Raw genomic sequence first — 24,007 nt, 5'->3', positions numbered from 1 at the left:
ACGTTGTTGCTGGTCATATGAACTACATCGATGATTCAAATAACGAATACTTTAAAATATCTAATATGTTAGTATCAAGACAATAACATTGTCTATATCACGTCAATAAACAACAAATCAAACATGATTTAGCAATCAAGTCTCAGGTCAATAACCATCAAAATTTACCCATCGCTCTCATCATCATAATACATGATAATTTTAATTCTTATCTGATTCAACGTGTTGGGGGAAAGGTGGAAATTAAATGATGTTATCTATAGCTCCATAAAGTAGAGTGCCTATCAATAGATAGAGTACCGGAAGTTTGGAGTACATGAAAGTCTATAAATTCTAATAAAGTAGAATATAAATTTTAAAAGCTTTACTCTTGTAGTGCAGCTTTGTGCCTTTTGTGGCAAAAAATTTGGGTCCCTGGCGACCAGCCAGCTTTAAATTGGCATCGTTGAAGTTCTTTAGCTACCTACTTTGGGATCCGAGTAACTTATGGTACGTTATCTAATTAAAAAAAAAATTGATTATACATAATATAATCTGAATAATTTTTGGTATATATATTGCTATGTCCTTGTGGGTGACAACAAAGAAGAGAGTAGAAGTAGAGCTACTTGTGAAAGAGTTCGTCTAAGGAAGTACTGCAATCTTCCCGCCAATCAGTATTTGGTTTTAAAGGGCAAGGGTGCTGATGAAATTACTCGTAAGCATCAAATTTGAAGACACCCTTAATTTTATTCTTCTTACATGAAGTTTATTAAATAACATAATGTTTTATTAAAGTAATTTTTTTTTAATTACTCCACTAGTTTGTTCATTCGATCCAGCTGGGTTCCTGTGTCTTCGGTATACCAGGTCTACGCTCTGCCAGCTAAGCTAAGGAATGAACCATTACCAGTTAACTGCCAAGGCAGTCCAAGGACTCGGTGAAGCTAAAAGTAAAGAGACTTATTGACAACAATTCTCTTGTGGAGTCGAAGCTACAAAATCTCGACCGCGGCAGTAAAGTAGCCTGCCGGTAAAGTAGCCTGCCGGTAAAGTAGCCTGCTTGTCGATTTTCTTTCGGATACATTTCTTCTTCTTTTCTTTTCTGGAACTTTTCAATTTGGTTCCACCCTCACCGTTCCTCTTTCGGTCGACTGTGAAGTCCAGAACTCTCCATCCTCACGTCGTTGACATACCTACCACCAATTCACACTAAGCTCTTTGCTTCCTCCTCTCTAATGCGTATGGCAAAGGAATTGAATACCCTATCGGCTGTGTTTCCCGAAAAGTATAATTTGGAGTTATTCAAGACATTTTTTAGGCAAGCGAGTGCCATCGTCGTCGCTTAACGAGATTGTGGCCGAGCGTGTGTCTATAATTTATTTTAAAAAACCAAGACGAATCAGCAGATCAAACGAATTTGTTTCTTCTTATATTAATCAAAATTCATATAGTGGCAAGAAACCAGTCACTCGTCATAACGATGAAGTGAATAGCCATGAACCCTTTATGAACATACATTGAACGTAATGTGTATATATATATGTATTTTTGTTGTTCCAGATGTACAGGAGTAAATCACTGCAGTTTTATATTAGCGAAGGACTACCCACCTGCAAACAGTTGGACTCCAGGGGTGGTTTACATCAAGTACGCCTGTTTCGACGGTAAGTTAATTGTTGAAACTTCTATTTCAGTATAATAGTAAAAATGTGTCAGACCACACTAATTACCTGGTATCAAAATATATAATATATATGCGATTTTTAAGTTTAATAAATGTCACGATGTTTGACCACCATGATATTCAATTAATTTGGTGCAATTACTCCACTAGTTTGTAATAATTATTATACAACTAAGATAGATAGATATTATAGATAAGATAGATATTACAAATAAGATATCTAATAGAATTTAATTCGATTGAACATTTTAAGAGTTCAAGTTCCCTCAAGATGTCTTGAAGAAGATTTCTAGATAATTTAAAGTAAAAGTGGGCACAACTTTATTAGTAGATCACAAGAGTGCTTTGACAAATTATCTGTAGGTAGTGTTAAGAGTGATTCTTATCATTTTTCTCAAGTAACCCTTCTAGAATGCTAGAAGACCATTTGTGGAACAGGATTTAGTCTAGTAGACAGTTTTTAGATAATTTATAGTCTATGATAGTTTTCTTAGTAATGTTATTTTAAAACCAAAGTAACTAAAGCGTTATAAACGTAAGACGCAATTCTCTTAATACTAATAGATTTCAAGTTTAATGGCTTATAAAATATAAACTATATATTTCTGACTTTTTCGCGCAATGTTTAATCGTTTAGAAAGCGCGAAGTGACGTGCGACTTTAAATTACATAGTGAAAAGTAATGAAAAACCTGTCATAAAACTAATGTGCTCGCTGTATTTTAAATATTTTTGTGCAAATGTAAACTTAATAAAAATACAGTTATCGATTTTCGGTTTTAAATATTTATAGAAAGCCTAAATATACAAAATAACTCACAAAACAAACCATTTCCAAGAAGTTCTAGGCTTCTTCAAGCTAATTTCAACTTAGATTTACTTTTTAAAAAGAAAAAAAAAATTCTCGGCTACTTTATAATCATTCTTTAAAAATAAAAATGGCGATAAGAATTTAAAGCTTTTTTCAAAACACTGTTGTGAGGATTTTGTCTATAGCTTTATCTATAGAAAAACTTTAAAATACGAAAAGATTCAATTTTTACTTGCTTTAGCGTAGTTGATCTTGTAGAAGAATGTTCACTCCTATGAAGCTTTTATGATTGTCTACAAAACGCGATGTTCCTAAGTGATTTTTTTTGACAGTATTACAAAACCTTTTTATGGAGTAAAAGTAATACGGAATGGTGAGCGTATTATGCAATAAAAAACTTTTCAAAACACTAGGTAAAAAAAAAAACAATTTAAAAACTCCATATTGTCGCAAAAAAATGTTATTCTGTATAATTATATGGAATATGTTCTATATAACAAGAAAGGCAGATAAATTCCCTATGAGATAAGGTATATTTCAAAGACATACCTAACTTATGTTGGAAGAAATAAAATTAAACATAAAAGTAGTGCCATCTGTGAGAAAACTACGAAAGCTTTTTTCACTAAGCCTTTCAGGAATCAAGAAAAGTAAGGATGTTTCCTAGAAAACATATAATGAGAGAGTTGAAGATGATAGGAGGTCCGTAGTTTCACACTACAGTCCATGTGATCTTCGAACTACGTAATGTTGCTTAATAATGAGCGGGAGCTACGCTACAGTCGCTGGTTCGAAGCCAGTCGGATCGAAGGAATTTTTCTTTGTGTTTGTTCGATCTTCCTATCAATAATAACAATAAACTAATGGAGCATTTTTTACAAAAAAAAACTTGATAGTAAAAATATCAAGATATTCAATAACGTTATAAAAGTAATAATGCTTAACAGTCTAATTTTATCACATCCCTATTCCTTGTTTGGTTCCGTATATATACAAATATTTGTTACTGCATTCATATTTTGGTTTAAATTAATATAAATTAATTCATCCAAGCCTTTATTTGTATCTTAATTATTTACCCCACATTATAAATTTCGTCCAATTAGGATTCGGTTTATAAAAATTGATTCATATTGTCAATAAACGGGACAGATGCGTAGTTGTTACGCTTGTCAGTTATTGTAACGCCATATGCCATTGATACGCCCTAAACTTTCGGGGGCTGTTGGAAATTGCAACAAAAATTATTACGGCTAAAAGAAGCATAAAAATACTTTTTACAAGCTCGTAAAGTTTGCCTTTACATGCTTCGCATACGCGGAATTAAGTGTACTTCGTGGAATTGTAAACAGTACATTTTCGTATGTACTTACTAGTCGTATTTTCACCAAAATGTGTTCGTTCGGAACACGAACAGATTATACATAAATATATTAAAAAAAAATAAAAGCAATGTTTACAAATGCACAGTTCCTATGTGTAAACTATTTAAAGATATCCAAATTACTCAGTACAATAAAAATAAAACTATATATTCATTAAGGTACTGAAATTTCATTGATATAATTAATGGCAAGTTTAAAACAAACAGTTGATTGTTGTAAATATGGCAATGCAATTGCAATTGTGATAGTCCGTTGTTAATATAGGCAATTTGTGAAAGATAGAATAAAAATGAAACCAATGTTGTACCTACATGTGAGCTTACGTCAAAGGTGTTTTATCACGTGAAAGTTATAAAAATAATACGAACTGCATGAGTGTATACGTAAAATTCTACAACTCTCCTATTTAAGCACAATAATCTAAGTACAGAGTACTAAAAAAACCGACCTCAAAAATTCGTGGAATTACATCTATTTGCCAAGTTTTATCGAAATCGGTTACCGGAAAGTGTGCAAAATCGGATTCATTCCCTACTTTGCCAACCGTAGAGGTGGAATATTTTCTTCAAATTTTAATGGGACCACTACCGAGGTACCACCCTCTGCTCAACAAAAAAGAATCATCAAAATCGGTTCACAAATACCGGAGTTATCGCGTAACATATATATATAAAAAACAGTCGAATTGAGAACCTCCCCTTTTTGAAAGTCGGTTAAACATATAATAATAATCACTGTCACATATCGTTGAAACTAATAACGAAATTTAACGAAAAACTCGCTTTTTCAGATTTCCGACATTGTTCTTTTTTTATAATACCAAGTGGACGAACAAATCGTGCGCCTGATGGTAAAAACATGCCTATCCATAACACTTACAGTGCCACTCAGAGCTTTAAACAGCAAATATCTAGGGGTACTGCCATTGCGCCCTTCACCCTGGGAAATGTTGACAAGTCCCATGTAATTTCACAAGCACCTTTACCGTACCAAACCGGAACCAGTAATGCTGGAATAGATAAGGGTGGCAGCACTTCCCTGGACGAACTTTTTCACAAAAGCTCTACTGCTACTACTATGAGCTTCTACTGATTCAACAAGCGATTGTGGTGCATATATTAGCGTCTAGAAAGTAAGACTAAAGTGTATTTTCTTGTACAGTATTGACAGCAGACCATAAAAGCCTTATGGCATAATATATAAGCTGCAGTTTCAATTTCTGCCAAAAATCTTTGGAGAAACATGCGACGTTAATTAAATCAATCAGAGTTCTGTTACCAATTGACACACCTTTAGATTGTGATTCTACGGTTAATAGTGACAACGTTATTGTTTGGAGTTTTGTATAGTTTATCTGTATATATAAAATTAATATAAGTAAGCAGTGGGCGTAGTCTGTGAATACAGCCATGGTTGTGCTTGTATAGTTACTAGCACCTGAGATCGTGTTGTCTGTTGTCATATTAGGATGCGGGTAAAACATAATTATTTTGTAGTTGAATAACCCTCTCTTGTATGCTTTCGGAAAAAAAAAATGGTTATGTTTCTCTCTGTTCTCACGTAAGTGAGAAACTAATTCTTAGTGAGAATAAATGTTTTAAACCGGTATAAACGGTAGGATAGTATACTTGACCTTCTTTACTTTTATAAGGAGTGTGTCCTAATGACACGATTTCTATCGCCTTGTGTAAGAAATTTATACTCCAACTTTTCAGGAAAGGTTTAAAGATACTACGAACTGCAGAAACGTGCGGTGAAGGCAATTTATAATTTGGGCTCCAGAGTGTCTGTGAGAGATAAGTTTAAAGAGATTAACATTCTTACATTAACGTTACAGTACATTTATGAAAATGTTATTTATGTTAAGAAAAACATTATTTTTTCAACTGCCTCCGTGGCCGAACGGTTATCATACCGGACTGCCACGCAGAGGTCCCCGGGTTCGATTCCCGGGCCGGGAGAAATATTTGTATGGCCTACATTTATTTCTCTCGTGAGTTTGGGTGTAATTTGTGGTTGTCTATGGGTGTGTCCATGGCACCCGCGACACAGGGTTTCCCTAGTGCGGGGCTATGTTGAGTGTGTGCGTTATTATTATTATTATTATTATTTATGAAATATAGTGACAGGCATGACATTAATACGAGGAATAAAAATAAACTACCTTTTCTTGACAGTCGACTTCATAAAATCTCAAATGCATTTAAGGGGCATTGTGTACTCTTCTATAATAAGACTCCGATTTATATTCAATATTTGCCATTTAGGAGGTTTAAAACTATAGTAAAACAAAAACTTTATACTAAAGCTTATTATACAGCTTCTGCGTACTTGGATGAAATTATAGGCACATGGGACTTGTCAATTTACGTCTTAGGGTGTCGGGCGCAGTGGCGGTGCGCCACAGATCTTTGCGATTTAAAGAGCTGAGAGGCACTGCAACTGTTATGGACAGGCGTGTAACTTACCATCAGGCGCACGACTTGTTCGATAAAAAAATATTACAAAAATCCGTGGTAGTGACCCGTTTAGCTAATACAGGAGAGCTAGCACGGCAGGGCGCGACTTGCACGAGAGCGACATAAAATGCGGGATCTCTATGCGATAATAGCAGTATCTCGCACTAGTCACACACTGTCGTGCTAGCCCTACAGGGGTAGGTAGTCTCGTGCTAAGATGTTTAAATAACTTCAAATCTTCTTATAAAAAAATTCTTTAAATATTGTAATGATAAATATATTGAAATGTATATTTAGAATGAGAAACCCCTAGAATTTCTAGCTCATTCTTCTCAGGGGAATCTGCCTTACGAATGAGCAGTAGAGTTTAATCGGTATCACAATTTGAAGTGTAATTTGCTTACTAGGAAATAAAGATGTATTTGCTTTGACTTGACTAACGAAATTAGTCGAAAACTTTTTATGCTTAGGATAAAAACTTTTTGACTGCACTGCATTGCACCCGTCGCTCTGAGACGTAATTTAACACGTCTCTTGTGCCTGTGATTTCACCAGCACACTTACCCTTGAAAACCGGAACGCAGTAATGCTCACATTACAGTTTGGCGGCAGAAATAGGTAAGGTGGCAGTATTTTCCTGGACTATCTCTTTCACAAGGAGTTCTACTGTTACTAAATATGGAATAGGAGAAGAAATAGTAAAATTGTAAAACCTGTAATGAAACTCTACATAGAGTCGAGGTCACCGGTTTACCACTCGATCCGGCACGTGTCCGGTTAATTATCAAAACGCGTGCGGTACTCGTACGAGTCCCGCGGGAACACTACTAAATTTGTGGGAAGCTGCCCATTATTCTAAAGTTATGCTTCGTATGAAAACAGGTAAAATTTACAAAAAATTATAATTAACACGTTCTAGAATTTTAAACATTGGTCAAAAAATTATATTGGCGATATTTCGTTATTCGCCTCTATTTTGGGATTTTTCTTAGTGCCGGAAATTTCAACAACGACAGGCGTGGCCTAAACGTAATAATTATTCTGTTTAGGCCACAATCCTGGGCAGAGTACGTACATGTAATGTTCGATCGATGTATATACCTAAAACTGACATACGTCTGTTATTTTAGATTAGTCTGTTAGTAGCAGTAGAGCTCCTTGTAAAAGAATTCGTCCAGGGTAGGACTGCTACCTTACCTATTTCTGCCGCCAAGCAGTATTGTCAGCATAACTGTGTTCCAGTTTTGAAGGGTAAGGGCGCTGGTGAAATTACAGACACATGGGACTTGTCACCTTATGTCTCAGGGTGACGGGCGCAGTGGTACTGCCAGTCAAATCTTTGCAATTTAAAGTCTGAGTGGCACTGTAACTGTTATGGACAGGCGTGTTGCTTACCATCAGGCGCACGACATGTTCGTCCCGTCACTTGATGTTATAAAAAAAAAGAAAAAAGATTGACATGTCACATTAACCTTTTTTGTAGTTTCTAAATTTGAAATACATTTTAAAATAAGATCTTTTTATATTTTTTTTAAATTTGACTTTTTTTAATTTGACTAAAGTTTGTTGGCGGACATCGTAAAGTTAGGTGTGGCGTGCCTGTTATTTTTACTCCCCAGGGCCCAATAGGTAGGTGGAGTGTTGGTCATTTTGACCACGACGGCGATGAACGCGTTAAAACAGTTGTCAAAAACGATCTCAGTACATTTATTAATGTTAACCTAAAACTCTGTCATTACGTTTATTTTTTTTTAAGAAGGCTTCAATTTTTGTTATGTTTTAACCGACTTCAAAAAAGGAGGAGGTTCTCAATTCGACTGTATGTTTTTTTTTGTATGTACATATATATGTTAGGTACACGATAACTCCGGTATTTGTGAACCGATTTTCATGATTCTTTTTTTGTTGGAAAGGGGGTACTTCCATAGTGGTCCCGTTTCACTTTGAAGAAAATCATCCACCTCGAAGGGTGGCTGTTCACGTATGAAGATTCATTTTCATAAATAGCGCCTAACATTAATTTAAATAGCAAAATCAACCATTAAAGTAATTGCTTCTAAAAGCAATTACTTTAATGGTTGATTTTGCTATTTCTCCAATTCAAGGCAATTTTCTCTCAATATACTTTGAGTAGTGAGAACCGATTTTTATTATCTCCAGTGTCAAGTCCTGTATAGTGGCGAATTAGAGGATATTTCAATAAAACTTAGCAAATAGACGTAATTCCATGTACTTTTGAGGTCGTTTTTTTTAGTACTCTGTACTGAGATTATTTATTTTTAGTGTATATTACTAAGTGGAGAATACGCATTTAATACGTTAATACGCCTTAGGTTTGGACGAAACTACAAATCGCACTTTTGGTGTAACAAGGCCACGTCTACAAAATGACAAAAGCAGAGAGCGCGCATTCAATTGAGAGAATTAAAAATGCGTATATGTACCGCGTTCTTAAAAAAAAAAGAAAATGGCGATACATACATTTAAACTAAAGTGTTGTGGAATTTCTTTGTTTTTTCGTCTTTTTACTTTTTCTATTAAACATCTTCCTCTCTTTAGTCTTTTATTAAATAATAATTTCCTCCCATTGTTTGTTAAAAAAAATTCTATTATTATGCCTCGGCGGGAACGGGGATTGCTTGACACGTATTAATACAAGGCCTCGCTGACGCTCGTTCTTGTAACTTATACTCGTCCGGCAATCCCTTACTTCCCGGCCTCAGCAATAATGTACTATTGACATAACTTCAAATAGGTATTTCAAATAGGATTCTATTTCAAATAGGAGAGCTATAAAATTTCATATATACGTTATTTGTTTCATGTAGTTAGTATTATTTTAACGTATGATGACATTTCTGACTTTATTATATAATTTTTATACCAAGGGTCCGAAATATTTTGTTACTATCAACTTCTGTACAACATGTTTTTACATATAAATATGTTATGAGCAGAGACCGAAATAGGCAAAGCATCTTAACATAAACATCACGCCTAACATATACCTCCCTCTGAAAACCCGGAATTATTGTATATTATGTTGTTGTATCTATTTTTGAGGAGTAACTAACAAAGAAAAGTTGTGTAACTAAGAAAAGAAAACTTGTAAGTGAAGATATAACTATTTTATTTTGATTTTTGTTTTTTAACCGACTTGAAAAAAGGAGGAGGAGGTTCCAATTCGATTGTATTTTTTTTGTATGTATTTTACGCGATAACTTCGAAATTTGTGAACCGATTTTGACGATTCGTTTTTGTTGGAAAAAGAGTGCCAATTGGACCAATGCTGAGGATTGGTCCAATTTAAATTTGAAGAAAATATTCCACCACCAAGGGTGGCAAACTAGGGATGTATCCCATTTCGGGCACTTTCCTGTACCGATTTCTATTAAAGTTGACGAATAGATGTAATTCCACGAACTTTTGAGGTCGGTTTTTTAGTACTCTATATTAATCGTTATTATTTTTAATAATTTCGAGATTGTAGAGGGGGTATTGTCTACTCTATATGTATGCCTTGAAGTTTAGAGAGATATATATATGTGCCAGACAACCACTCCAATTACCTAGTCTTAAACTTGGGAATTCCTGAACTTCAATTAGTACCAGAACAACGGAATTCACTCTGGGGCACTTCCCTTGAACACCCAGTCTAGAAAAGTTCATTTCCCATATTGGTCCTACCGGATATCGAACCCGGGACCTCTTTATCCAGTGCCCACAGTGCAAGCCGTTGGGCCACCGAGGTCGTCAATATAATTAGTGACTTTGTAAGATAGTGTGATAAGCCGTGCCAAAACAAAAACGTCATTTAGAGACCGTACACCAACAAAACGCGTCGTCGATATACCTTTCCAGTTACACAAAAACTTTCCCTTGCCTTGACTCTCGTCTATTTTGTGCAATAAAGTTATTTTCTGATGCATTAACGTGCCAATTGGATTGTCTGCTTGCTCTCCTCAATAAACAGCGAAACCTTCAACGGCTGTTTTATTTAAAAAGACTGGTCAATGTGGCCACCTAACATACTCTTGGACATATTTATAGGAACGCCAAAAAGAGGTTCAGTTATGATAACAATTTTCAAATTAAATGTTGTAGTATATTCAACCTTTTTTTGATGTTCCTTTTTTATGATAGCAAGTGACGGGACGAACAAGTTCACCTGGTGTTAAGCGACACGCCTGTCCATAGCAGTTGCAGCGTCACCACTGCGATCGTCACCCTGGGACATAAGTTGAGAGAGTCCCATAATAATATTGTAATAATAATAATGTGCCAAGCAACCACACCAATTACGTGGTCTCAAACATGAGAATTCCCTGTACTATAAGTACCAGAGCAAACACCCAGACCAGGACCAATTTAGAAAAGTTCATTTTCCAATTTGGTCCTACCGGGAATCGAACCCGGGAAGTTCTCATCCAGCGCTCACAATATAAGCCGTTGGGCTAACGAAGTCGCCTAAAGTCATCAGTGCCCCTACCCTTCAAAACCGAAACACAACAATGCTCATATTGCTGCTTGGCGCTAAAATAGGTGGTAGTACTTCCCTGGAGAAACTCTTTCACAGGGATCTCAATCGCTAGTAAAATCCTTTAAGGGTGTACATTGTTAAGAGGGATACTGTACCTAAACTCGTATGTCTTTGTATTGTTTATTTCTGTCAATGCCATAAAGTCTAAAATTCAATAAAAACTAATCTTCAGAAAGAACGAAACTAAAATACTAAAAAGACAATTTAGAAAAATCAACAAAAGACGTTATTGTTTACAATAGACTTCGAATTTGTCTGTGCGCTGATTATTAAATCCTACATTCGATTCGTCACCTATACTACTCACTACCCTAACTCAGAACTGGATTTAACTGCGCCAAGGACTTTAACTATTATGTGGTCTACATATCATAGTTATTTGCAATTGGGATTTAAAGTTTTTAACAAAGTGGTTGTACGGACGACATTAAACGTAACTACAGGATATAGTAGCAGTTACAAAGTAAATAGAATCTCCCTTCGTCCCTTTGGACAAACAGTTGTAATTAATTGATAATGGCGTCAAATTACCAGTGAACAATTCTGTCAATAACCATTTTGTTACATTGCAAAATGTTCACTCATCATTACAAAGTAAAATTACCTCTCTCCTGCTTTGTTCAGCATTAATTGTAACACCATAGAGTTTAAATTTACTTCCAATTTTGGTAGTAAATTCAGGTAATAGATAGTGACAATTTTGTGACCGTATCGTGGTTGTAAAAGTATTATTGTGGCATATAGCTCCCTTCTGGGATTCCCACGTGTCTTACTCCATTATGTTTAAGGTCCAAACTAACCAGAGCTCTACATTTCTAACATTTATTTGTAAATTTCAAGAGTGGGGTAGGTGAAGAAAAGCTGGTCGCTTTTAGTTGCCAATCCATTGACATATTTTACCCCAAAAATGTCGAAATGCCTCTGAAATCTGGGGTGCAGTTAATGGTTTACGACATCAGATACTTACGACGCCACGTGCGATTGATTTCAAACGAAATCAAAGTATAATTTACAACATAAAATTAGTATTACAAGTGCAATCTGAAACGAACAAAATTTGGACTAAGAAGGGTAAGGAGGTTATAATTAAAATTGTTATCAAGTTAAAGCTACTGTTCAGGGTGCCGACTCGGTCTGTGCGTAATCAACGACTATTCAGTATACCCATTTCAAAAAACAATGTATCACACAATAATCCTCTATGTGGGTATTATAATGAAATATGTACTAATTGTGATATCTTTAACTGCAGTGTCCCAGCATTTAAGAGGTCACTGCTAGCATTAATGTAAAGTGAATAGCATATTCTCATTCTCTCTATTTTTTTATTTCTCTCGATTTTTTTTTATGATTGATTTAGTGTCTGTTTAAGTATATCTAAATGTTTTAAAATGAATGTTGAGCACAGTAATAATTGGGCACAGATACATATGCCTATTGTGTTAATTTTTAAGTGTTTTTATTTTCCTCACTTTCTGTATCTGATGTCTGTACATTGTGCCATAAATAAAATATAAAAAATAAAAATAAAATAAATAAAACTGTGGAACCTCTTTTTGAAATTCATGTTTCGAAAATGGCTGTTTAAAAATCTGTTATCACTATTTAACTTTTATTTTTGGTTTTGTTTTGACATCACAGTGGCTTTTAATTTCGTCTTTTTTTAAAGTCCTCAGCAGGAATAAAGTTTTTATTTCCCTGGGAATAAAGTTTTTATTTAGTAAAAAGTTCTATAATAGTGTATTAAGAACTTTTAAAAATTTCTTTTAAAATTGTATATTTTGCTGGTAAAGTAAATTACTTGACGGAATGTCGATTCCCTACAGACGCGGATCTGTCTTTCTTATTTCTCTTTATTTTCCCAATATTCAAATTTAACTTTTATAAGTACTATTAATTCAATGAACTTACCGTGAACGAAAACGAAATGAAGGTTGAAATCTCCACTATCTTAGGTCACAGATCGAAAATCCTAATTTTGGCTTCATCGTGACCTTTAGAATTGTATTGTTTATGCTAGTTTCAAATTTAATTTATATTGGTTGAGGAATACTCGAGTTTTTGAAAATTCGAGTGGATGCCAAGAAAGTTTCGATCATGTTTATAATGTTATTTAATTTATATTGATGTAATATAGTATTGCTCTCATAAAGGCAAGTGTACTAAAGCGATAAAATGCTAATGGGCGTCGGTCAGCGAATAGTCAACTATTATGAGATATTTTATAGAGGAAATGATGTCGGACCCATTTCTTTTATAGAAAATCGACATCAATGGGGACATTTTTATGTACATGCAGCGATTCACTCTATCAGACAGTAATCATATATATTATATCCCTCACAAGGCTAATGGTACGTCCATTACTTAGAATTTTCACGGAAAATGTATTATTGTTGGCGTCACAACACAGAACATGAGTTCTTCGGTTTTCGCCATTGGAAATAAAACAATTTTTTTGGATCTAAATCAATGCAAGGGTCAGTGAATAGTAAGTTATTTGGATTTGACACACGATGTGATGCATCGGCGTTGCGACGCTTGGGCGGTGTCGTTGCGTGGTGCGTTAAAATGGCGCGCGACGACGGAATGCATAGGCATCGGAGAAGGGGCTAGCAGACGAAGCGGAGAGGGGTACTGCGGGCGTTACGTTGCGACACCGCATTGCTGGTGCAGCTCTCGGTGCGTTGAAATCTTTATCGTTCGAAATCAATATCAGCAGTGCCAGAGTGGCATCGCTTTAAATGTAATCTCCAATTAGGATGATGCCAATCCTGTCAAATTTGACCTACCACTGACTGATATATCCATACCGATAGCCGACCGTCTCTAGCTACTTGGAATGGACCTATCGCCCAGTTTGAACACCGGCAGATACATTGAATCTATGGTTAAAAACGCAGTCAGCAAACTTGGCATCCTTTCCAAGGTGTGACGTTACTTCACACCAGGACAGTTGCTTCAGCTGTACCAAGCACAAATCCGGTCATGAATGGAGTACTGCAGCAACCTATGGGATGGTTCTGCTAGATACCAACTGGCTACTTTGGATTCAGTCAAAAAGCGTAGCAAGACGTTTATAGGTGACTCGGAATTATAGAGGTGAAGTTGCAGAGCCTTGAACACCTTCATAAAGTTGCCTGCTTATCGGTATTCTACAGGATTTATCACGGAGGGTGTGCGATGGAACTGCACGATTTAATTCCGCTTTCTCTTTCCATCACCTAGGGGGACTAGGCAGAGGATGGGGTTTCACCTTTATGTTGTGGATATTCCAATGATTCGCACGAAGCGTTACGCTTCCACATTTTTATGTCGAACACACACCTATGTGCGGTCATACGGGTTTTTTACAGGTTCCATATTACCAAGAATTTGTCGTCTGTTGTTCAGTCGGTTGACGGTCATCTATTATTGCTGCAAATGTTATGTGCTGTTATTGAATGTTTTAAAAAAGGAATTATTTATTTAAAGATACTTATCTGGAGCCAAAACGAAACCCCCGACTTACCATAATAAATCGGGGCGATGCCGTCTAATGGCAATATCCTGTGTCCGGGAAAACGACATATGGCTTACAGAATTAAGTAGGTCAGCATTTCAAAGATCTTTGAGACGTGATTTTATAACTTGATTTGACAAGGCCATTGTCACAATTTGTTTTACTTTTTATCTAATAAATTGACGCAACAGTGGGATCTGTAGAGTCCGAAACGTTATTTTGTTTGAAAAACAAATATACACGATTTAGATCTGAAAAATTAGTTCCATTTCCTATAAAAATTTTGCATCTTGCAACTTTAATAACGTTTTTGTCTCAAAAATGCAAATTACATTCGTTTGTACTAATGGGACAATATGTCCGCGTTTTGTCGAAAGGTCGTAAGTGATATTTGGAAAAAAATTTCAGAGGATGGTAGGTATGTTTTAGGTTTTCACGATTGTTTTAAAATATTTACGTCTTCTTTAAAATTTAAACTTAATTACAACCAAACTACCCTTTCTCCAAACATCGACGATATGGTCTACTGGTAGACAAAGGCTATTACGAAAAAAGAAGACTGGCCATAAATAAGACTTTGAAAGACGAATTGACAATCACTGAAGGCGACATCGGCAGGGATGAGGAGGTTCCCAGTTTGATTCCTAGTTTGCGACCAGCTATTTGGTGTGGTTGTATGGCACTTTAAGATATTATTATTACATGTACTTACATTACTAAAGTATGCCTTACGTCCGGATGGTAATTATAAATCAGAAGCGGTTCTATAAATTTTCCGAGCTCCATTCTGATTTTTTCTGCACTAATATTGTTACTGCCATTAATCGGACACAAAACAGAGGAAAAGCAATAGAAGTAGTCCAGTATGTTTTCAGTTCGGCATCTGATGTTTGCTACACTGCAGTAACCCACCATGTTTTGTGGGATGAAATTCTCCGTTCGTTATAAGCCATTTCATTTTACGCCCGGTTCAATAACAACAATGTGCGAACGATAGCTATTTTAACCACGAATGGCACGATACGGTTTACTGATATATCCGATAAACTGAGTCGTTTCGGATATAATCAAACAAACAGTTATTTATAACGTATTGAAGTAGTCGACAATCCATATTTTGGATCTCTCACTTCGTACCTTTATAAGTGATCTAGGCTATATTTCGTAGTAGTTACCTAATCCAAACTAATATTATAAACGCGACAGTAACTCTGTCATATTTTCACGCTTAAACCCATGAATTAATTTTGATAAATTTTGGTACAGAGATAGATGGGACCTAGACAAAGATCATAGGCATATTTTTTATTATCTGTGAAAGTTTTTATGAAGCACAAATATGAAAATTAATAGTTATAGTACAGCAGGCTCCTCGATGTGCTCATTCTACACAGACGCTGTCAGTCGCGGGCACCATTTAAATAAAATAAATAAAAATTAAAAGCAAAATAAAATGTAAGTGGTCAAAGAAAAGGGATAAATAAGGTCTGAAACAGTTTAATCTTGCTCCTTCATCGTGAGTCGTCCATCTCCTAACAAAATACAAAATCAATCGCGCTCGTCTTCTATTCTATAATTTCGAACCATCCCACTCTCTTGCACACTCCTTCCCTTTCACTCCCGGGTCAAGGTGCGTTCACGCCTAAATCATATTAATACATGCGTTCAGATGTAGCAATCCCACATTTATTTGTTTTCATATCGAGTTCTTGGGTTTTTGTGATTATTACACACTGGAAATGAAACCGTTTTTTTTTGGGATCCAAATCGCCTACATTTGTTTTTTCAATCAAACGTAACTTTGGTATGTTGACTAAAGTCTAAATTCCAAACTCATGGTACCACAATTTCGTTTACCCAAGGTAAACGACTCTTTTAGGGGGAACTATATACGTTGTTACAATAAGATTCCGGAGCATATATTATGATAATATTTCCTAAGTTTAAAAGATACGTGAAAAGTATTTTAAATGAAAAGTCATTACAAAATTGAAGACTACGTGTTAGATAAAGTTGTATGGAAAGACGATATGAGTCTAGATTCCACACAAATATGATTCAAAGTCTATCCCATAGCATTTAAGTTTATTTGAAAAGAGCGATCCCTTGAGTTTCTTGCTTGTTCTTCTCAGGGAAGTCAGCACAGTGAACGAGCAGCAGCATAAAAAGTGACGTTTTCAAGTGTAAAATTTTACCTATGGAACAAATCATTATTTGACTTTGATTTTGACAAATGTATACGTTTTAGATCCTGGAACAATGAATTTATATACTAGAAAAATAGTTTCATTTCTAATATACGTCTATTTTGGTATACAATCAGTCCATGGAATATTAACAACAGATAAAAAGAGTACGTTACGAAACTGCACTACATCAGAGTACCCAAAAATCAATTTATACCCAAAAAAAAACACAAAGACCACGTGTTCGTATAAAAAAGGGAAATCATTACTAACAAACCGGTACAATGCACAAAGACCAAGGGCTCCTCATATCGGGCAATATCAGCCCTTATTATATTTTACGGCAATTTTAGGGATTCTCATTTTTCTCGTCTGTTAACCAGCGAAATTATTGGCGTGTGCTATTTTTTTCTCATATTTTTGGGGAAGATGGACTTTTGTATTACTAGTGGTTCAATATAGAATAATGTCGGTTTTATGATAATCCAAAGTATTTCCTTTAAATTCAACAATATTTTCGTTAAAGAAAAAGGAGATTGACAACATTTGGAAGGAACACAGAAAACTGAATTTTTGTTCTGTTTTTTTTAGAAATTCAAAGCAATTTTTGAATCACATTATTCGCAATAAGTTCAGTGCTTTTTTATTTTTCAAATTGTATTTTCTCAATTTCAACAGTTTTGAGTTACGACAGTATTTGGTTTCATGAGCGATTCACAAATCACACTTAAAATCTCTGATTCTCATTCACTCATTCGTAAGATTCCCATGTGAAGAATTATTAAGAAAGTCTAATGGTTGCTCTTTGTAAATAAACATTTGTTTGTACACAGTTATCACTGAAAATGTTTATTTCAAGTATCATAGACAGAGAAAGAACTAAGCGGGTCACTATCATGGATCAGAAGCCAACGATATCTATGTATTACCGTACGAAGTCTAGTCTTAAAGTGGTCTTTGAAACTGAGTTTTAACTTCGTAAATAGAAGAATTTGATAATTGATTATCTCATATAGTTACTAGTGCATTGAGCATTGAGATTTCAAAGATTTTTTTTTTTAAGAAAATTTGCATAAGCTAGACCACAGATAGGGCAGAACGGTGCTTGAGTGGAGACCCAGAGAAGGGTACAGAGAAGTAGACAGGCAACCTATGGACTGGATGACCTTGTGAAAGTGGCGGGAAAAAATTGGATTCGAAAGGAACAAGATCAGAAACAGTGGTCTGCATTCGAAGAGACCTATACTCAGAATTGGGTGGATGGCAGTAGAAAAAGAAAGAGAAAAAAGGCAAAAGAACCAAATTTACTCTGGTATTAGTTTTATACAACAAAATAACGTAGGTACTGTACGTCAAAGTGAAATTTACCACCATTCGTTTTCGAAGTATTACGAGAATTATGCCGTTAATAACACCCGGCTATGATCACACCCCAAACTGCCAATTTATGGGGTAAATGGTAATGGACCCAACCTCCGCAATGCGTGAAATTATTATTAGCAATGGCCACTATTGCCATGTTGTGGTCTAGTTGTTTAGCTATACACTAAATGTTTATTCCAAAATAGAGTTATATACTTAAAAAATGAGAACATGTATCATCGAATGCTACAATATTAAAAGATGACGGTCCGATATAATTCATAATTCATAATTCATAATTCATTTATTCAATTATTGTACAAACATATTGCTAACAGAGTATATCTAGACGCAACAGTTGTAAAAGTCAAAATACTACAAAATAAAAAAAAATGTCAAAGAAGATGTAATAGTACATTAATCACATATATGTTATGATATGTAATGTAATATCTGTCTCCACGACTTAAAATGTAGATGGCCCCGAACCTGTGGGGGACCCGATACCCGATCCATGATAGGTGACTGTTGTTTATAAATACACTACTAGGAATTATAATTTGGTCCTTGTGGTTGGTGGTGGTTAGGGTAATAAGGCCACATCTGCAAAAGTACAACTTTTTAACTTAATAATTTTAAGACTTTAGTGTATTTTTTTTAATATTAAGTAAGCAGCAAACAAGCATACGGCCCGTCTGATGGAAAGCAGTCGCCATTGCCTATAAACACTTGCAACACCAGAGGCGTTACGAGCGCATTGACAACCCTTTAGGACCTTTTTCAAACACCTTTAAAGGACTCCGTACTGTATTCCTTCAAGAAACCCTGATGGGGAGTTCATTCCACGACCTAATTGTACGTGGGAGAAAATTCCTCTGAAACCGGACAGTACGAGATCGACTCGGTTCCGACGTGTGAGGAAGGGCTCCCTGTCGGTGGCGAGCGGTACGATGATAAAATGTTGCTGTTGGCATGTCAAACAGTTCTTCAGAACACTGGCCATTTTATAGGCGATAGAACAGACATAGGGAGGTAAAGTCTCTCCTCGAAGGCAGTGGTTCAATATCGTCAATAAGCACAGGTCGTCAACAACTCTTATAGCACGTCTTGAACCGCGTCAAAGGGCCGAAGCTGGCATCCAGGAGCTCCCGGCCAAAGATGGCAGCAGTATTTCATGTGATAAAACCACTTTTGACGTATGACCGCATGTGACTTTCCTTTTTGAAGTCGGTTTTAAATCAGGTTTCTTACCGTCATGTAATTTTTTTTATATTTCGAAAAGGATACACGCCCCGTGGTCACGGGTTAGTTGTACAGAAGTTGACATATAATATTCTCAGTATAGAGCACTAAAAAAACCGACTTCAAAAGTCATTCATCTCCTAGTTTGCCACCTTTAGATGTGGAATATTTTCTTCAAATTTAAATGTGACCACATCCGAGTTATCGTCTTTACAACAAAAAAAGAATCACCAAAGTCGGTTCACAAATGCCGAATTATCGTGTAACATACATAAGAAAAAAATCTTTCTTTTTTTAAGTCTAAGATATTTCGAAAAGGTTCGTTCGTTCCATGATCACGGGTTGAGTTGTATAGAAGTTGACATGTAACAAAATAAGTATAGTTTCACTGTGTCCGGCCAAACACTAGGCATACAAACATATTGAAGGTATACTTTACATTTACTCACATGCACTTCAACATACTAAACTGGGTGTAACGTTGTTTTTTTTAATAACATCACATGGGCGTGCACCAAAGGCGGCGTGCACATATGGATTTCATAAATCAGTCAGTAATTTAAACGAGGTGATAGTTATTTGGGTTAATTTTATTGAAAACAATTTAGATGTCAAAATAATTAATACCTAGTATTTGAAGAACAGCAAAATAAATATAGAAACGTCAAAGATTATAACACAATAATGTTATTAATCATTTATAAATTCGAACACTATATAATACATTTTATTAGTTAGTAAGTTGTTTAATTGCTTTTTAATTAGCATAAGGCACATTGGACTGTTCAGCTTACGTGTCAGGATGACGGGCACAGTGGCAGTACCCCTCAGATCTTTGCGTTTTATACATTGCGCACAGTTTGTTGGTCTCATCACTTGGTATATATCATATAAAAAAAATACAAAAATATATCGAGTGCTTAGATTTTCACGATTCTTATACATAGGAAATGAAACTTTTTAATTTTTCCGGATTTAAATCGCGTATATATCTGTTTTTTCTAACAAACCAACGTTTCGGGCACTTTACAAAAAAAATAGTTTCATTACAAAAATACTTCATTTATTAAAAAAACCTACCAATCAGAGGTGTTAAACTTTCTATTGTTCTATCACGGACACGGACATTATCTCATACGTTGCTCTTATCCTAAAGTAAGTAACGAAAGCACTTGTGTTATGGAAATCGGAAACAACGACGCTACCACAAACACCCAGACATGAGACAATATATGTAGAAAAGTTAGTTTTCATTGACCCGGCCGAGGACCTTAGAGATTGCGACACCATTGGTGTACAAACCACTGGACCACAGAGCTCGTCATCAGTGTCAAAATGATGAAATAATAACGATAATCTTTTACGCGGGTAATTTTGGCACTTTTAGTTACATTATGCGGTCGCATACGAACACGGTGGATACTGAAGTTCTATATAACCTCAAATGGTTTTGGTCGATTCCGCAAATTCCGAAATGCATTTCAGTGAAAGCGTTGAATCAATCACCTTGGAAAAAATACATACTAAACATTTTCGAAATTTTATAAGAAAACCGCTGTATTCAATAGTACTTTACATACCTTTTTTTATTTATATCAACTGAACTAAATAGAACACGTATAGTATACGATAAACACCTTTGAAATGTCTTTAATTAAGTTTATAAAAAATACATTCTGAAATAACGCCAGTGCCTGCCGCTCGACCCACGCAAAATGAACCGTATATTACGGGAAAAATTTTAATTTGAGCCGAGATATAGTATCGACTAATTGCATCTTTTTTTAAATATCTTTAAAGACTATAAAACAGGTCCAAAAAGGTGTACATTTAGTGGAAAACACTATTATGCAGAAAAATTTAATATCAAAATTATAATACTTAGCTACGACATAAAATAACACAATCAAATCCATTACTATCTATCTGAAATAGAATCGGCTTACGGCACGATTATCAGATAATGACAAACCTTGTCGCCCAACTGGTGAATTTATGGCACAAAGTGCAAACCCACGACGAATTTGGATTATGAATCGATGGTTCGCTTGATAAGATTGATTTTATTGGGATAGCAATCTAAATGGCCACGAGATAATTACTGGTCGAAATAAATTTCTTTCAAACCATCGAGTATATAATCAGAAATAGAGACGAAATAAAGGCCATCCATCCCTGGCAACTCATCAGGCAAATGGGCCTTATATCACTTTTAAATATTAACTCTCGTTTACACTGAAATCATAAATTAGATACTTGAAATAGTACAACGCCAACAACTGACCCGTGTGACGTCTCCGTATATTCCAAAAATATTCTGTATTTATTGTAATAAAGATAAGCTATATCTCTCACTTTGGGGGGTTGTTCCATTCCGTGGTGTGAGAAAAACATCTAATTACAAAAGAAACGGAATCACATTTCATCGGTAATTAAATATTAAATATGCAATTTTTCAATTTTCGTCCATTATAGCAAAACTCAAGTTAAACAGGTCGATTTGAAGTGAAGCAATTGACGACACCCGTTAATTGTTTCGAATTCGGGCTGGCCAATCTAAAAAATTAAAGAAAACTATTCTGCCAATGATTTGGCAGAATAGTTTTCAAACAAATTAAATGACATTTCGTCTCCATTTCTGATTTCAAATACTCCATGTTTCAAATACTCCTTTACGTCTGAAATCCGACATTCTATGTCGCTCAAATACGACCTTCCAAGTTGCTTCTTATTTTCAGAATTGGAATGCATATCTTCGGGCACGGTCCTAGTTTGCATCTCTAGAACAAGTCTGCTTTATAGGTCATCAGCTCTCCTGCAGATATGACTAGACCACTGCTACTTCGGCTTACTAATTTTGCGACCTATATCGGTTACTTGTAGTTCTCAGATGTGTGACTTCATTACGAATTAGGTCTATTAGAGAGACCCTTTACTTTCTTCCTCACTTCGCTGACTCAGCGACCCGAAGAGGGTCTTTCCCTCCGATACGAGTTGGCGCCAACGCGTTTAATCTCGTGCGGTCTTCTCCCAGTTCTCTGAATGAAAGGAGGTTTTTCTCCACTTCGTCTCTTCGTCGTATTTGGGCCAACCAACCGTCGTCTCACGTCCTATGTTGGCACTTTTCATCGCCTTATGAGCTGGCATCCTTTCGAGGTGTTCGAGCCAATGTTGTTGATTTAATCTTCGGACTAACCTTTAAAATGCCTACTTCGATACCTCCAGTGAACACTACGCCAACGTAAGTTCTGCTTTTATTATTTTATTTTTTTTTCAAATTTTGTACATTGTTTTTATTCACAAAATTCGGGGAGCATAATATTAGTAAATGAATATGGATATGATATAATGAACTGGAGGTATAGAAACGGCAAAATGCTTGCAGGTTTTATCAATATTTTTACCACATAACACTTTTTAATCAAACGCACTAGATGGATTTTTTAAAAGTAAAGCAAGGATTATCGATTCGTTTTGCCGATCGTGCCCGCAATGTGATCGTACGAATTAGGGGTGGATTGTGTTTATTTTGCGGATTTACTTTATTGACCTTTTTTGACTGCGTTTGAAATGGTAGCATAAAGTTTCATTTCTCCATACAACCATGGGAAACCAAATATCGTTTTATGGTAGCGATGTTCAGAAAATTGTATGAACATATTTAATTTTTATTGCGATAGGATCGGCTTAACTGTGGCAATAATCTTTTTTTTAAATATTTTCACGAGGTCGTGAGTTATTTGATTTTAAAATTAGTACGGAAAGGGAAATCCCTTCGATACTGTGGACGTTGCAACACGTCTGAAACGTCGAGGTAAAATATGTTTATACACGATTAAGTGAAAGTTTAAATCAAACGGTCGTGGGGTTCTAATCCGAACTTGCACCTCTGACTTTTTCGGAGTTTATGTGCGAATTTTATTACAAATTTTGACGTATACGTATGCGCTTCGCCACCTCACCTTCCTCAGTAATAAACGAGCTTGTATTACGAACGGTTTTTTACTGTCTCTTCGCGATCTGCCTACATACCAACTGGCGACGAGTGTGTTTCTATCCGCGTACAATAAAAATATATATTTTTTAAATGTCTTCCTTAATCGAAACGTTGAGTTTATTTGATTAATAATAAATGATAAGACTCAGATATAGCAAATATTTCACAGCCGTTTGCAGTTTGGTTTTAAAAGTGAATAAAGACGATTTAAAAAATAACGAGGAGGCGGTGCTGCTGACGCATCTGTTGGACGATGCGTACCGGCTGGTGCGTAACCTGGGCATCCGCGGAAACTAGACGATCTTAAGTACGACCAGATTATAGAGGAATTACAGGCTCATTTCACGCCGAAGAGGTCTACGGTCGTCGTAAGGGCGTAATTTTATGAGGCGACAAAGTTCGACGGCGAGAGTGCATAATAAGGTTTCTTGTGAAGGAAAACGTCAAGGAAACCTTCTGTAAAGAAATTTAATGATGCGTGTGAAGTTATCCATGCAAGCTTACAGGCCAAGCCCTCTCATTATGAGAGGAGGTCTGTGCCCAGCGTGTGACCGTATACCCTAATAGTATATTGGCCATAAGAAACTTCATCATCTTGTTTTTAGTTTCTGTATTATATTGCATTCCCTTTACTCAACATTATATCTATTCGGTTACGAAAATATATTTTCAAAACGTACAAAAATCTACATTAAATTATCATAAAATAATTTAAAAAATATATTGTGTACCTGAATATATATTTATATACATAATATATATAAATAAACTTGCATTGATTAATAAACGTACATGTCAGCAACATGATACTAGAACCGTGCCAGAAGATACTTACGCAATTCAATTTTGCAAATAGAA

At 35.5% G+C, this 24,007-nt stretch overlaps 1 protein-coding gene across 1 annotated transcript in view; it reads left to right on the top strand.

The window, feature by feature from the left end:
- Positions 1 to 24,007, top strand: part of LOC113235390 — a 203,975-nt gene that overhangs the window by 121,989 nt on the left and 57,979 nt on the right. Inside the window, exon 3 of the mRNA XM_026471071.1 lies at positions 1,543 to 1,646. Coding sequence (XP_026326856.1) covers positions 1,543 to 1,646 — 104 coding nt within the window. The remainder of the gene's footprint in view (positions 1 to 1,542; positions 1,647 to 24,007) is intronic.

Source organism: Hyposmocoma kahamanoa, unplaced genomic scaffold (genome assembly GCF_003589595.1).
Source record: "Hyposmocoma kahamanoa isolate Upper Pololo Valley unplaced genomic scaffold, ASM358959v1 102, whole genome shotgun sequence".
Lineage (NCBI taxonomy): Eukaryota > Metazoa > Arthropoda > Insecta > Lepidoptera > Cosmopterigidae > Hyposmocoma > Hyposmocoma kahamanoa.
The sequence above is the reverse complement of the archived record's forward strand: the minus strand, read 5'-3'. Positions and strand labels throughout refer to the sequence as shown.